We start from the raw sequence: 14,483 nt of genomic DNA on the forward strand, positions 1-14,483 counted from the left end.
AGCAACCCCAGCTCCCTCAGCCTCTCCTCACAGGGCTGTGCTCCAGACCTCTCCCCAGCCTTGTTGCCCTTCTCTGGACACATTCAAGTTTCTCAATGTCTTTCTTAAACTGAGGGGCCCAGATTTGGACACAGTAGTCAAGGTGTGGCCTAACAGTGCTGAGTACAAGCTAAGAAATGAGATTCTTTCCACATTTATTTCATATGTGAGAGTGTTTGTTTTACTTTTTAAAGTGGTTTCCCTTAGTAGAGAAATGAAGAATATCTGAGTTGCTCTTGAACTCAAGCCAGTAAGGCCTGACTGGCAGTGAAATGACTCTTGCTTGGCAGACATCCAGTCTGCAGTGGTAAGGAAAATGGGTTTTAAGATCACCTGGAAACTCTGCCCCAAATCCTGCCTTTGCATTTGAATAAGTTTATTTCTTTGTCTAAAAGTGCTGATTTTTTCAGCCTCCACCACATGGGTGTTGAAGCAGTTCATCACTGCCGCCATGAAAGTTCAAAGCCATTTATCATCAATAAGGTTACTTGATGCAATTTCCAACAGCAAGAACCTCTCAGTCGTGGAGCTTTCTACAAGATTAAGTAGATAGGTAGTGTCTCTGGAGGATATTCAGTACCTGGAAGATAGGGAGCTCATTTTAGTTGAAGGACTGCTGGCTTCACAATTGGTATTTCCTGTTTGCCTCCCACTATGGTTCTTTAGGCTCATCTTTGGAGCCTGGCATCCCTCTGTGAAATCTTTGCAATGAATATTAGTCCTTGTTCTTCTCTTGAAGATGATAGAATAGAGTAGAGTAGAGTAGAAGTAGAGTAGAGTAGAGTTGAGTAGAGTAGAGTAGAGTAGAGTAGAGTAGAATAGAATAGAATAGAATAGAATAGAATAGAATAGAATAGAATAGAATAGAATAGAATAGAATAGAATAGAATAGAATAGAATAGAATAGAACTGAATTGAATTGGCTTGAACTGGTTTGAATTGAACTGAATTGGTTTGAATTGAATTGAGTTGAGTTGAGTTGAATTGAATTGAGTTGAATTGAATTGAATTGAATTGAATGGAATTGAATTCAATTCAATTGAATTAACCAGCTTGAAAAAGACCTTTGAGATCACCAAGTCCAACCTATCTCCCAGCACCATCTAATCAGTGAAACCATGGTGCCAAGCATCCCATCCAGTCTCTTCCTAAACTTCCTAAACAGGGAAGTTGTAGCCAGGTGAGGGATGGTCTCTTCTCCCAGGCAGCCAGCACCAGAACAAGAACACATAGCATCAAGCTGCACCAGGGGAGGTTTAGGCTGGATATTAGGAAGAAATTCTTCCCAGAAAGAGAGATTGGCCATTGGGATGTGCTGCCCAGGGAGGTGGTGGAGTCACCATCACTGGAGGTGTTTAGGAAGTGACTGCATGGGGCACTTGGTGCCATGGTTTATTTGATTAGATGGTGTTGAGTGATAGGTGATCTGTAAGTATCAATGACAGTATCACTGATTGGACTCAATGATCACAAGTTCTTTTCCAACCTGGTTAATTCTATTCAATTCTATTCTATTCTATTCTATTCTATTCTATTCTATTCTATTCTATTCTATTCTATTCTATTCTATTCTATTCTATTCTATTCTATTCTATTCTATTCTATTCTATTCTATTCTATTCTATTCTATTCCTACTCCTACTCCTACTCCTACTCCCATTCCATTCCATTCCATTCCATTCCATTCCATTCCATTCCATTCCATTCCATTCCATGTATCCACCAAAGCCAGAAGAGCTGTGGGACAGGACTAGGGCTGGATGTCTGCAGTTGCTATGCAGCATCAGGACCATCAGCATGCAGACCCACAGTGCCAAGGGTCTCTCATCTGCACTGCTCCCAAGACAAGAGTCTGAGCAGACAAGAGACCCTTTAGCTGCTTGGAAGGTGCTGATGTGAAGAGAAATATCTCTGTCCTGACCCTCAGCTCCTCACTGGTTTGATGCATTCAGGCTGTTCAATCATTTTCCTGATGACCCTGGTGTGACCTCTCTCTGAGTGTTTTTTGTTGAGTAATGCTTCTGTCTGCATGCTGAGCTCTGCCCTCAGTAGGCTATGCACATCTTTGGAGCCTGCAGGCACTGCCCTGCAGTGAAACCCTCTTGTTTTGTGCAGGGTCATCTCTGCAGAAGATGAATCATTGTAGTGTGTGAATGGTTCTGACAATGATACATGTGGCAATCTTTGTTTTCCACCCTTCACACACACATTGTGAGCATGCAGAGTTAGTTGGAGGAACAACAACAACAACAACAGCAAAGATTAAAACCCATGCCTGTCTCTAAACACTTCAGAAGCAGCAGCTCCTCCATGTGAGAAGGTGTTTCTGGTTCATTTAGAGCAGGAGTGGGTCTCTGAGTGTGTTCTGATGGACTCTTGCCTGATCAAAGTGTTTTGCAGATGTGTGGTGGTATAGAAAAGCAGATAAATCACCTACACTCCAGCACCATCAACTGGGTTTCGTCCCTCAGATGCCCAAAGGAGAGAATCATGCATCAGTGTCTGGCAGTTTGTAGTAAACCATTCATTGTGTTGTAATTCTTATGTTGCCCAGAGTTTACCATCCCACCTTTTAGCAGCAGCTTACTGGCCTGCAGCCATAAAGGATGGTATCAAATAGAGGATACCATTGGGGCCCATTCTGTTCCATATCTTATTGATGATCTGGACAAAGAGATTGAGTCCATCAGCAGTAAATATGCAGATGACACCAAGCTGGGGGCAAGTGTTGATCCATTAGAGGCTAGGAGAGCTCTGCAGAGGCATCTTGCCAGGCTGGACAGATGGGCAGAGTCCAAGAGTATGAGATTGAACACATCTAAGTGCTGGGTTCTACACACTGGCCACAACAACCCCATGCAGTGCTACAGGCTGGGGTCAGAGTGGCTGGAGAGCAGCCAGGCAGAGAGGGACTTGGGGGTACTGGTTGATAGTAGGCTGAACATGAGCCAGCAGTGTGGTATCCTGGCCTGCATCAGAAATAGCATGGCCAGCAGGAGCAGGGAAGCCATTGTGCCCATGGACTCAGCACTGGTCAAGCCACACCTTGAGTCCTGTGTCCAGTTCTGGGCCTCTCAGGTTAGGAAAGATGTTGAGTTGCCTGAATGTGTCCAGAGAAGGGCAACAAAGCTGGGGAGGGGTTTGGAGCACAAGCCTGGGGAGGAGAGGCTGAGGGAGCTGGGGTTGCTTAGTCTGGAGAATGGGAGGCTCAGGGGAGACCTTCTTGCTCTCTACAACTCCCTGAAGGGTGGTTGTAGCCAGGTGGGGGTTGGTCTCTTCTCCCAGGCAAGCAGCACCAGAACAAGAGGACACAGTCTCAAGTTGTGCCAGGGGAGGTTTAGGCTGGATGTTAGGAAGAAGTTCTTCCCAGAAAGAGAGATTGGCCATTGGAATGTGCTGCCCAGGGATGTGGTGGAGTCACCATAACTGGAGGTGTTTAGGAAGAGACTGGATGGGGTGCTTGGTGCCATGGTTTAGTTGATTAGATGGTGTTGGGTGATAGGTTGGCCTTGATCTCGAAGGTCTTTTCAACCTGGTTAATTCCATTCTATTCCACTCTATTCTATATCAGAGTCCTGTGGGAAGAGGACTACTGCCCTACTTCTCAGCAAGCCCTCTGGCTGGTGCTGGCACTGGCAGTGCAAGATCCTTTATCATCTTCAAAATGATGAGATTTGGGATGCTTCAGCTGATTTATAAGGAGTCATGGGTACATGATGTGAGCTTAATTCATAATGGGATTGAGCAGCAAGCACTTAATGCTGCTTTACTGAAGATCTGACATTAACATTCACAGTGTGTCTGATGGATAGTGCAGAAGAACCCAAGTAGGTTTTCTAGTGAGTCTGGTAGCAATCCATCTGGCTCAGCCTGATGAAACTCTTGCTGCAGTTTACTAATCTAGGCACAAGAAAATCCATCCAGGAACAGAGAGGTGTAAAAAGTAGAAAAAAAACAACCCAGCTACAACCCAGCTACAGGCTGGGGACAGAGGGGCTGGAGAGCAGCCAGGCAGAGAGGGACCTGGGGGTACTGGTTGATAGTAGGTTGAACATGAGCCCAGCATGCCCAGGTGGCCAAGAAGACCAATGGCATCCTGGCCTGTATCAGGAATGGTGTGGCCAGCAGGAGCAGGGAAGTCATTGTGCCCCTGGACTCAGCACTGCTTAGGCCACACCTTGAGTCCTGTGTCCAGTTCTGGGCCCCTCAGTTTAAGAAGGACATCAAGACACTTGAACATGTCCAGAGAAGGGCAACAAAGCTGGGGAGGGGTCTGGAGCACAGCCCTGTGAGGAGAGGCTGAGGGAGCTGGGATTGCTTAGCCTGGAGAAGAGGAGGCTCAGGGGAGACCTTCTTGCTGTCTACAACTCCTTGAAGGGAGGTTGTAGCCAGGTGGGGGTTGGTCTCATCTCCCAGGCAACCAGCACCAGAAAAAGAGGACACAGTCTCGAGCTGCACCAGGGGAGGTTTAGGCTCGAAGTGAGGTGAAAGTTCTTCCCAGAAAGAGAGACTGGCCATTGGAATGTGCTGCCCAGGGAGGGCATCACTGGAGGTGTTCTAAAAGAAATTGAAAGTGGCATTTGAAGTCATGGTTTAGTTGGTCCTGAGGTGTTGGGTGACAGGTTGGACTCAATGACCTTTGAAGTCTTTTCCAACCTCTTTCTATGTTCATGTTTTCACAGAATCACAGAATCACCAAGGTTGGAAGAGATCTCAAAGATCATCAAGCCCCACCTGTCACCACAGACCTCATGACTAAACCGTGGCATTTTGAAGCAGTTTAGAGTTACTTGGTATAAAGCATTATAAAGACAAAAAATACTGGAGTGTGAAATGAATTTTAGGATCCCAAATTTGGGAAGACAACCTACAGCTGCTTCCAACCATAAGTAGAGAGCTGTAAAAAGTGCTATGTTAAGAAAAGAGTAGTTCATAGTATCATAGTATCAGTCAGGGTTGGAAGGGACCACAAGGATCATCTAGTTCCAACCCCCCTGCCATGGGCAGGGACACCCCACACTAGATCAGCCTGGCCACAACCTCATCCAGCCTGCTCTTAAACACCTCCAGGGATGGGGCCCCAACCACCTCCCTGGACAACCCATTCCAGGGCTTCACCGCTCTCATGGGGAAGAACTTCCTCCTCATCTCCAGCCTGAATCTCCCCACCTCCAGCTTCATTCCATTCCCCCTAGTCCTATCACTCCCTGAGATCCTGAGAAGTCCCTCCCCAGCCTTCTTGTAGGCCCCCTTCAGCTACTGGAAGGCCACAACTAGGTCAACTGGGAGCCTTCACTAAACTCAGTTTCATTGCTGAACCTGGTTGCCAACATTACAGGATTTATGTCCCACCTTTGCTTTATGGAAGTGAAGAGTTGCTCATAGGCTTTGAATTATGACTGAATTAGAATGTCTTCCATGGCAGCAAGTCCTTAAATACACCCTTAAATATTTGAGTTTCATGTTGAGATACTCATGAAGGCTGGATGTAGACTTGATGATCTCTGAGGTCTTTTCCAACCTGATTGATTCTATGATTCCTGGCTCCACAGAATGTGTTCTTTTCTATACTGGGAGTCTTTCTGGGGAGAATTTCATTAGTACTCCAATATATCTGGATTTCTGAAATCCTTGACAGAGCTGAAGCTTTGCAGCTGTGGAGAGACAGAGCAAGGAATTGGCTGTCTGCAGAAAGCAGCAAGAGTAATTTAAGAAATGGTATCCAAAGGTTAAGAGTGGGAGGATGCAAGAAGCACCATGAAAGCCAAAGGGTGAAACCCTGGCTGAGAGTTTGAGAATGGGCTGAGAATAGAATAGAATAGAATAGAATAGAATAGAATAGAATAGAATAGAATAGAATAGAATGGAATGGAATGGAATGGAATGGGATAGGATAGGATAGGATAGGATAGGATAGGATAGGATAGGATAGGATAGGATAGGATAGGATAGGATAGGATAGGATAGGATAGGATAGGATGGAATGGGATAGAATAGAATAGAATAGAATAGAATAGAATAGAATAGAATAGAATAGACCATACCATGTTGGAAAAGAGCTTTGAGATCATCAAGTCCAACCTATCACCCAACACCATCTGATCAACTAAACCATGGCACCAAGTGCCCCATCCAGTCTCCTCTTGAACAGCTCCAGAGATGGGTTTGTTTTTAGTTGGGGTTAATGCATTATAAAGCAAAGATAATGATTCTCATGGTAGTCTATCTGAACAGGTGGAATACAAATCACAGCAATCACATTTGCAGGCTGCTAATCCAATCAACTAAATCATGGCACTAAGTGCCCCATCCAGTCTCCTCTTAAACGGCTCCAGAGATGGTGACTCCACAACATCCCTTGCAACACATTCCAATGGCAAATCACTCTTCCTAACATCCAGCCTAAACCTCCCCTGGTGCAGCTTGAGACTGTGTCCTCTTGTTCTGCTGCTGGTTGCCTGGGAGAAGAGACCAAGCCCCACCTGGCTACAACCTCCCTTTCAGGTAGTTGTAGAGAGCAAGAAGGTCTCCCCTGAGCCTCCTCTTCTCCAAACAAGGGATGGCACTGGTTAAAAAATGGAAAGACTGAATTGTTGGAGTGGTCATGAGAAAGCTCTGGAGAAGGACACACAGGTCATGAGGAGGTCACATGTCAAGAAGGGTTACTTTTTCACTGTGCCTCCTGCTCCACTGAAACAAACATGGATGCACATCCCAGAGGGCTTTGGCTGTCACATTCATCCTGTCAGAAATACACTGGTGCTTTGGCAAGGGGCACTCCCCAAAGTACCAATAGTACATTCTTCATTTCAGTTGGTATTTCAAGATAAAAAGGTGCTAGATGGGAAGACACAAATATCCTGGAACAAGGCTGGGGAGAGGCCTTGAGCACAGCCCTGTGAGGAGAGGCTGAGGGAGCTGGGGTTGTTCAGCCTGGGGAAGAGGCATCCTACAGCTCCCTGAAAGAAGGTTGTAGCCAGGTGGGGGTTGGTCTCTTCCCCCAGGCAACCAGCACCAGTACAAGAGGACACAGTCTCAAGCTGTGCCAGGGGAGGTTTAGGCTCAAGGTGAGGAGAAAGTTCTGTGCAGAAAGAGAGATTGGCCACTGGAATGTGCTGCCCAGGGAGGGTGGTGGAATCACCATCCCTGGAGGTGTTCAAGAGGGGGGTTGGACATGGCACTTGAAACCATGGTTTAATTAGTCCTGAGGTGCTAGGTGACAGGTTGGACTTCATGATCTTTGAGGTATTTTCCAACCTTATTGATTCTATGATTCTGTCATTCTAAGTGAATAGCTGAGGACTATCCCTTGCCCTAGAAATGGTTGTGATCAGGTAACAAAAGCAGCATTACACCACATCCTAACTGTGGTGCACAAAGAGCTCAGGAATATTAAGCTAGAAGAACTGTTTTTATTGGGGGGTTTAGTGCTTTTGCTTTGTTTTAATTCCTCAGCAGAATATTTACTGGAGGAGCTGGAGAAGCCAGTTTCAGTTAACAAAAATTGCCAATGATTTATTTATTGCCATCATTCAGGGAAAGGGCAGCAGTAGCTGGTTCTGAATATTTAACATTGAAGCAAGCCACTCTGGAGCCTGCATGTTCCAGTGAAGCACTGCAAGCCAGCAAGCTCTCCATGTCCTCCAAATTAAAGGTGGGATTGCTGTGAACGTAGGATCCTGCCTACTCTTACAGGGACTGAGTCTTCTTCAGACCTCAGCTTTGTGTGGTCAAGAGCAGGCTGTTGAATGGAATGGAATGGAATGGAATGGAATGGAATGGAATGGAATGGAATGGAATGGGATGGAATGGAATGGGATGGGATGGAATGGAATGGAATGGAATGGAATGGAATGGAATGGAATGGAATGGAATGGGATGGGATGGGATGGGATGAGATGGGATGGGATGGGATGGGATGGGATGAGATGGCATGGATGGGATGAGATGGGATGGGATGGGATGGGATGGAATGGAATGGAAGGGAAGGGAAGAGAGGAGAGGAGAGGAGAGGAGAGGTTCAGAGAGGAGAGGAGAGGTTCAGAGAGGAGAGGAGAGGAGAGGTTCAGAGAGGAGAGGTTCAGAGAGGAGAGGAGAGGAGAGGTTCAGAGAGGAGAGGTTCAGAGAGGAGAGGAGAGGAGAGGTTCAGAGAGGAGAGGAGAGGTTCAGAGAGGAGAGGAGAGGAGAGGTTCAGAGAGGAGAGGTTCAGAGAGGAGAGGTTCAGAGAGGAGAGGTTCAGAGAGGAGAGGAGAGGAGAGGTTCAGAGAGGAGAGGAGAGGTTCAGAGAGGAGAGGAGAGGTTCAGAGAGGAGAGGTTCAGAGAGGAGAGGAGAGGAGAGGAGAGGAGAGGAGAGGAGAGGAGAGGAGAGGAGAGGAGAGGAGAGGAGAGGAGAGGAGAGGAGAGGAGAGGAGAGGAGAGGAGAGGAGAGGAGAGGAGAGGAGAGGAGAGGAGAGGAGAGGAGAGGAGAGAGGAGAGGAGAGGAGAGGAGAGGAGAGGAAAGGAGAAGAGGAGAGGAGAGGAGAGGAGAGGAGAGGAGAGGAGAGGAGAGGAGAGGAGAGGAGAGGAGAGAGAGAAGAGTAGCAGAAGAGAAGAGAAGAGAAGAGAAGAGAAGAGAAGAGAAGAGAAGAGAGAGAAGAGAAGAGAAGAGAAGAGAAGAGAAGAGAAGAGAAGAGAAGAGAAGAGAAGAGAAGAGAAGAGAAGAGAAGAGAAGAGAAGAGAAGAGAAGAGAATTAACTAAGTTGGAAGAGATCTTTGAGATCATTGCATCCAACCTATCATCCAATATCACCTAATCAACTAAACCATGGCACCCAAGAACCCCATCAAGTCTCCTCCTAAATACCTCCAGTGATAGAAAACACCTTTGAGATCATAGAGTCCAACCTCTCAACCAACACCATCTAATCAACTCAACCATGGCACCAAGTGCCTCATCCAGTCTCTCCCTAAACAACTATAATGATGGTGACTCCACCACCTCCCTGGGCAGCACATTCTAATGGCCAATCACTATATGAAGAACATCTTCCTAACATTCAGCTTAAACCTCCCCTGGTGCAGCTTGAGACTGTGTCCTCTTGTTCTGGTGCTGGCCACCTGGGAAGAGATCTTAGCTTCTGTTTGACCTGTTATGAAAGCCCAGGTAAGGAGGTGTGAGGTGCATCTGCAGCCCAGAGGGCATGACCTCTGTAGCATTCATCTCAGGGAAATAATAATTTGCTTTCCTTCATGCATAATTTATAATAACTCCCAGGAGAGCAGCAGGTGGGAGAGATGGGCATCACTGTTTTTCTCTACCCAAAGCTAGCTACAGAGAGATGCCTCTTGAAACACTGAAGGGCTGTTATTACCTCAAATCTCCTCCTTCCTCAGTTTTCTGAGGGACTCAAGCAATGATCCTCAGTCTGTCAGGCTGCTAAATGCCCCAACTGCCCAGATGTTTCTTGAGAAAAAGGTTCAGAGGCATCTGAGTGGAATGGAATGGAATGGAATGGATGAATGGAATAGATGAATGGAATAGAATAGAATAGAATAGAATAGAATAGAAATAGAATAGAATAGAAATAGAATAGAATAGAATAGAATAGAATAGAGTAGACCAGGTTGGAAAAGATCTTCAAGGTCATCCTGTCCAAGCTATCACCCAACACCATCTAATCAACTAAACCATGAAACCAAGCACCCCATCCAATCTCTTCCTAAACACCTCCACCACCTACCTGGGCAGCACATTCCAATGGCCAATCTCTCTTTCTGGGAAGAACTTCTTCCTTCCCTCCTCTCTCCAGGCTAAGCAACCCCAGCTCCCTCAGCCTCTCTTCACAGGGCTGTGCTCCAAACCCCTCCCCAGCTTTCTTGCCCTTCTCTGGACACCTTCCAGCAACTCAACATCTTTCCTAAACTGAGGGGCCCAGAACTGGACACAGGACTCAAGGTGTGGCCTAACCAGTGCTGAGTCCAGCAGCACAGTGACCTCCCTGCTCCTGCTGGCCACACTATTCCTGATGCAGGCCAGGATGCCATTGGCCTTCTTGGCTGCCTGGGCACACTGCTGGCTCATGTTCAACCTACTATCAACCCATACCTCCAGGTCCCTCTCTGCCTGGCTGCTCTCCAGCCACTCTGGCCCCAACCTGTAGCCACTGCATGGGGTTGTTGTGGCCAAAGTGTAGAACCTGGCACTTGGATGTGTTCAATCTCATGCCTTTGGATTCTGCCCATCTGTCCAGCCTGGCAAGGTCCCTCTGCAGAGCTTCTCTACCCTCTAACAGATCAACTCCTGCCCCCAGCTTGGTGTCATGGAAACATCCTCAGCAGTAGAAAAAATTCCATCACCATTAGCACCCTCCTAGCACATGGAAGAGAGAAAATTCAGGGTATTTTTAAAGGATACCATTTTCAAACCTCATAGCCAGTTTGCAAAACCAACATTCTGGCTGCACTGTTTAAAATCAATATCTAGCAGCACACACTGTGGGGCTAAGTGGCCACAGAATTCAATACTAAGATCAGTACACAACTTAGGACTGTCATGATGCTTCATTGTCTGAAGCTTTCTTTTTGAATGCTTAAGGCAGTCACAGCTTAACAGTGGAAGGTCCTCATGACTGGCTATGGTTATACCCATCCTAGAACTAAACCATCTAACAAGCCTCCAGCCACCCCTTGTGATACAAGAGCAAGATTTAAACCATCATCACAGTGACCACCCACTAGCTGTCATCCTCATTTTAATGAAGGGTGAGGCTTTCCAGGACCCAGCTCAGCAGAGACAGTGACTTATTCTTCTGAAGCTTTAACATTGTCTATGTGGTGAAGGTTGGTTGTCAGAAGCTGAAGGGAGATCTAAACTGCAGTCTCCCTGAGGCTTGGTTGTGACCACAGTGTGAGAATGGAATGGAATGGAATGGAATGGAATGGAATGGAATGGAATGGAATGGAATGGAATAGAATAGAATAGAATAGAATAGAATAGAATAGAATAGAATAGAATAGAATAGAATAGAATAGAATAGAATAGATAGAATCATAGAATCAATAAGGTTGGAAAAGATGTCAAAGATCATCAAGTCCAACCTATTACCCAAGACCTCATGACTAACAAAAACAAGTGCCACATCCAATATCCTCTTGAACACCTCCAGGGACGGTGACTCCACCACCTCCCTGGGCAGCACATTCCAATGGCCAAACTCTCTTTCTGTGAAGGAATATAGGATAGGACAGGACAGGACAGGACAGGACAGGATAGGATAGGATAGGATAGGATAGGATAGGATAGGATAGGATAGGATAGGATAGGATAGGATAGGATAGCGTAGCATAGCAGAGCATAGCATAGGATTAACCAGGCTGGAAAAGACTTTTGAGATCATCAAAATGGAATGGAATGGAATGGAATGGAATGGAATGGAATGGAATGGAATGGAATGGAATGGAGTGGAGTGGAGTGAAATGGAATGGAATGGAATGGAATGGAATGGAATGGAATGGAATGGAATGGAATGGAATGGAATAGAAAATAATGGAATGGAATGGAATGGAATGGAATGGAATGGAATGGAATGGAATAGAATAGAATAGAATAGAATAGAATAGAATAGAATAGAATAGAATAGAATAGAATAGAATCATAGAATCAATAAGGTTGGAAAAGATGTCAAAGATCATCAAGTCCAACCTGTTACCCAAGACCTCATGACTAACAAAACCATGGCTTCAAGTGCCACATCCAATATCCTCTTGAACACCTCCAGGGACAGTGACTCCACCACCTCCCTGGGCAGCACATTCCGATGGCCAAACTCTCTTCTGTGAAGGAATATAGGACAGGACAGGACAGGACAGGATAGGATAGGATAGGATAGGATAAGATAGGATAGGATAGGATAGTGTAGCATAGCAGAGCATAGCATAGGATTAACCAGGCTGGAAAAGACTTTTGAGATTATCAAAATGGAATGGAATGGAATGGAATGGAATGGAATGGAATGGAATGGAGTGGAGTGGAGTGGAATGGAATGGAATGGAATGGAATGGAATGGAATGGAGTGGAGTGGGAGTGGAGTGGAGTGGAGTGGAATGGAATGGAATGGAATGGAATGGAATGGAATGGAATGGAATGGAATGGAATGGAATGGAATGGAATAGAAAATAATGGAATGGAATGGAATAGAATAGAGTGGAATGGAATCTAATGGAATGGAGTGGAATGGAATGGAATGGAATGGAATGGAATGGAATGGAGTAGAGTAGAGTAGAGTAGAGTAGAGTAGAGTAGAGTAGAGTAGAGTAGAGTAGAGTAGAGTAGAATGGAATGGAACAGAACAGAACGGAACAGAACAGAATGGAATGGAATGGAATGGAATGGGGTAGAATTAACCAGGTTGGAAAAGGTCCAACCTATCACCCAACACCATCTAATCAACTAACCCATGGCATCCTTTAGCCATAGTTAAACCACTGTTGATAGTATGGAAGACAGGGTACTCTTGTGCCTTACTGGAATACTTTACCTTTTCTCAGGCGTGGAGTTCATCCTAATACCAGGCAATTAGTCAGCCCGTGAAGGAAAGAGACTTGCACAGCATGCTCAGACCAGAAGCTTTCTGTGAATCACCCTGGATGCACTTTTCCAGGAGGAAATGCTGCTTGCACCCTTGTTGGAGGGCAAGTAAAGAATCCATTAGCCTCTTTAAAATGTCTCATAAAATTGTATTAACAAAAGAGTAAATACATTACACAGAGACCGTCACCACAGGATGTTTACATAATGCCCACTGTGGACGAGTACTAAATACCATAAAAGACCTGAGACCCCCCCAGAAAAAGTCCACAAGTCTTAGCTCTCACGAGGCAGCTAGAGCACCATTTCTGTTCCCCCCTCCTTCCCCCTCACAATTCAGCTTCTGCACTGTGGACTTTGCTGGTGGTTATTGCAATCCCTATTGCGAGGCTCCCGTTGTCGGCGAAGAGCTGAGCCAGGGAAGTGTTCAGCACAAGGCAGGTCCCCATCTGAAATGACAGAGTCCACACACTCCAGCACCGACCTGGGGGTTGCCTCCCACTTAAGGCGCCTCTGGTTCCTGTTGAGCTCCAGCCGGTAGGTGAAGTTGTCGGCTTGGGTTGGGGTGCCGATCAGCATCATGGTGGCAAAGAACTGGGGGTGGCCTTCATACTTCTCCTGCTTCCTGAGAACCAGCAAAAACTGGTGGCCAAGGCAGGAGTGCATGATGATCCAGTCTGTGGGTGCGGGGAGGTGCATGTCCGTGGCCAGGAAGACAATCTCTGCTCCCTGAAGTATGTTGATACGGTGCGTCTGTCTCAGGTGGGACACCACCACCTCCAGGTGCCCTTCCCATGGGCAGGAGAAGAGTGGGCAGGTGCAGGGAACAAGCTGGGGGTCATGTACTGCTTCATGGTGATGGCAGGGAGGAAGGAGGCCTTGGTCCGTGGATGTCTGGGCAGCTGCACAACGGGTCGGTGCATACTAGGAGAAGAGAGAAATTACATGTAACAGCAGGCAGGCCAGGAGCTCGGGCAGGTGTGCAAGCTGCAAGCCCCACAGACATCAGTCACCTAATACCCCACCCCAACAGAGCAGGAGTGGGAATGCCAGCAATTCAGCACACTGGAGATCAGGGCAATCCAGACCTGGATCTGCATAGCAATAGGTATCCTAGAACAGAATAGAATAGCATAGCATAGCATAGCATAGCATAGAATAGAATAGAATAGAATAGAGAATGGAGAATGGAATGGAATGGAATAGAATAGAATAGAATAGAATAGAATAGAATAGAATAGAATAGAATAGAATAGAATAGAATAGAATTAACCAGGTTGGAAAAGACTTTCCAGATCATCAAGTCCAACCTAGCACCCAACACCATCTAATCAACTAAACCATGGCACCAAGTGCCTCATCCAGTCTCTTTCTAAACACCTCCAGTGATGGTGACTCCACCACCTCCCTGGGCAGCACATTCCAATGGCCAATCTCTCTTGCTGGGATGAACTTCTTCCTAACCTCCAGCCTAAACCTCCCCTGGCACAGCTTGAGACTGTGTCCTCTTGTTCTGGTGCTGGTTGCCTGGGAGAAGAGACCAACCCCCCACCTGGCCACAACCTCCCTTCAGGTAGCTGAAGACAGCAAGAAGGTCTCCCCTGAGCCTCCTCTTCTCCAGGCTAAGCAACCCAGCTCCCTCAGCCTCTCCTTACAGGGCTGTGCTCCAAACCCCTCCCCAGCTTTGTTGCCCTTCTCTAGACATATTCCAGCAACTCCTTACTCTCAAGGCTTATCAAATTAAGAGAATGAATTTCTAATTCAATTATATTCTCCCTGGAAGTGGTTTCTCTGACTTTGGTAATCTTTGGAGAAAAATTATACAGAGTCCTATAAAGCTTCCCATTTAAAAATCTGATTTGCTAAACTGAGGGGCTCA

At 46.3% G+C, this 14,483-nt stretch overlaps 1 protein-coding gene across 1 annotated transcript in view; it reads right to left on the reverse strand.

The window, feature by feature from the left end:
* Window positions 1-12,788: 12,788 nt before the first annotated feature.
* SIAH3 (siah E3 ubiquitin protein ligase family member 3) overlaps window positions 12,789-14,483 on the reverse strand; it is a 49,408-nt gene continuing 47,713 nt past the window's right edge. Inside the window, exon 2 of the mRNA XM_068170844.1 lies at window positions 12,789-13,528. Coding sequence (XP_068026945.1) covers window positions 12,941-13,528 — 588 coding nt within the window. The 3' untranslated portion in view covers window positions 12,789-12,940. The remainder of the gene's footprint in view (window positions 13,529-14,483) is intronic.

The sequence above is a fragment of the Melanerpes formicivorus genome, unplaced genomic scaffold, assembly GCF_026170545.1.
Source record: "Melanerpes formicivorus ecotype bairdi unplaced genomic scaffold, bMelFor1.0.p_v2 SCAF_672, whole genome shotgun sequence".
NCBI classification, from domain to species: domain Eukaryota; kingdom Metazoa; phylum Chordata; class Aves; order Piciformes; family Picidae; genus Melanerpes; species Melanerpes formicivorus.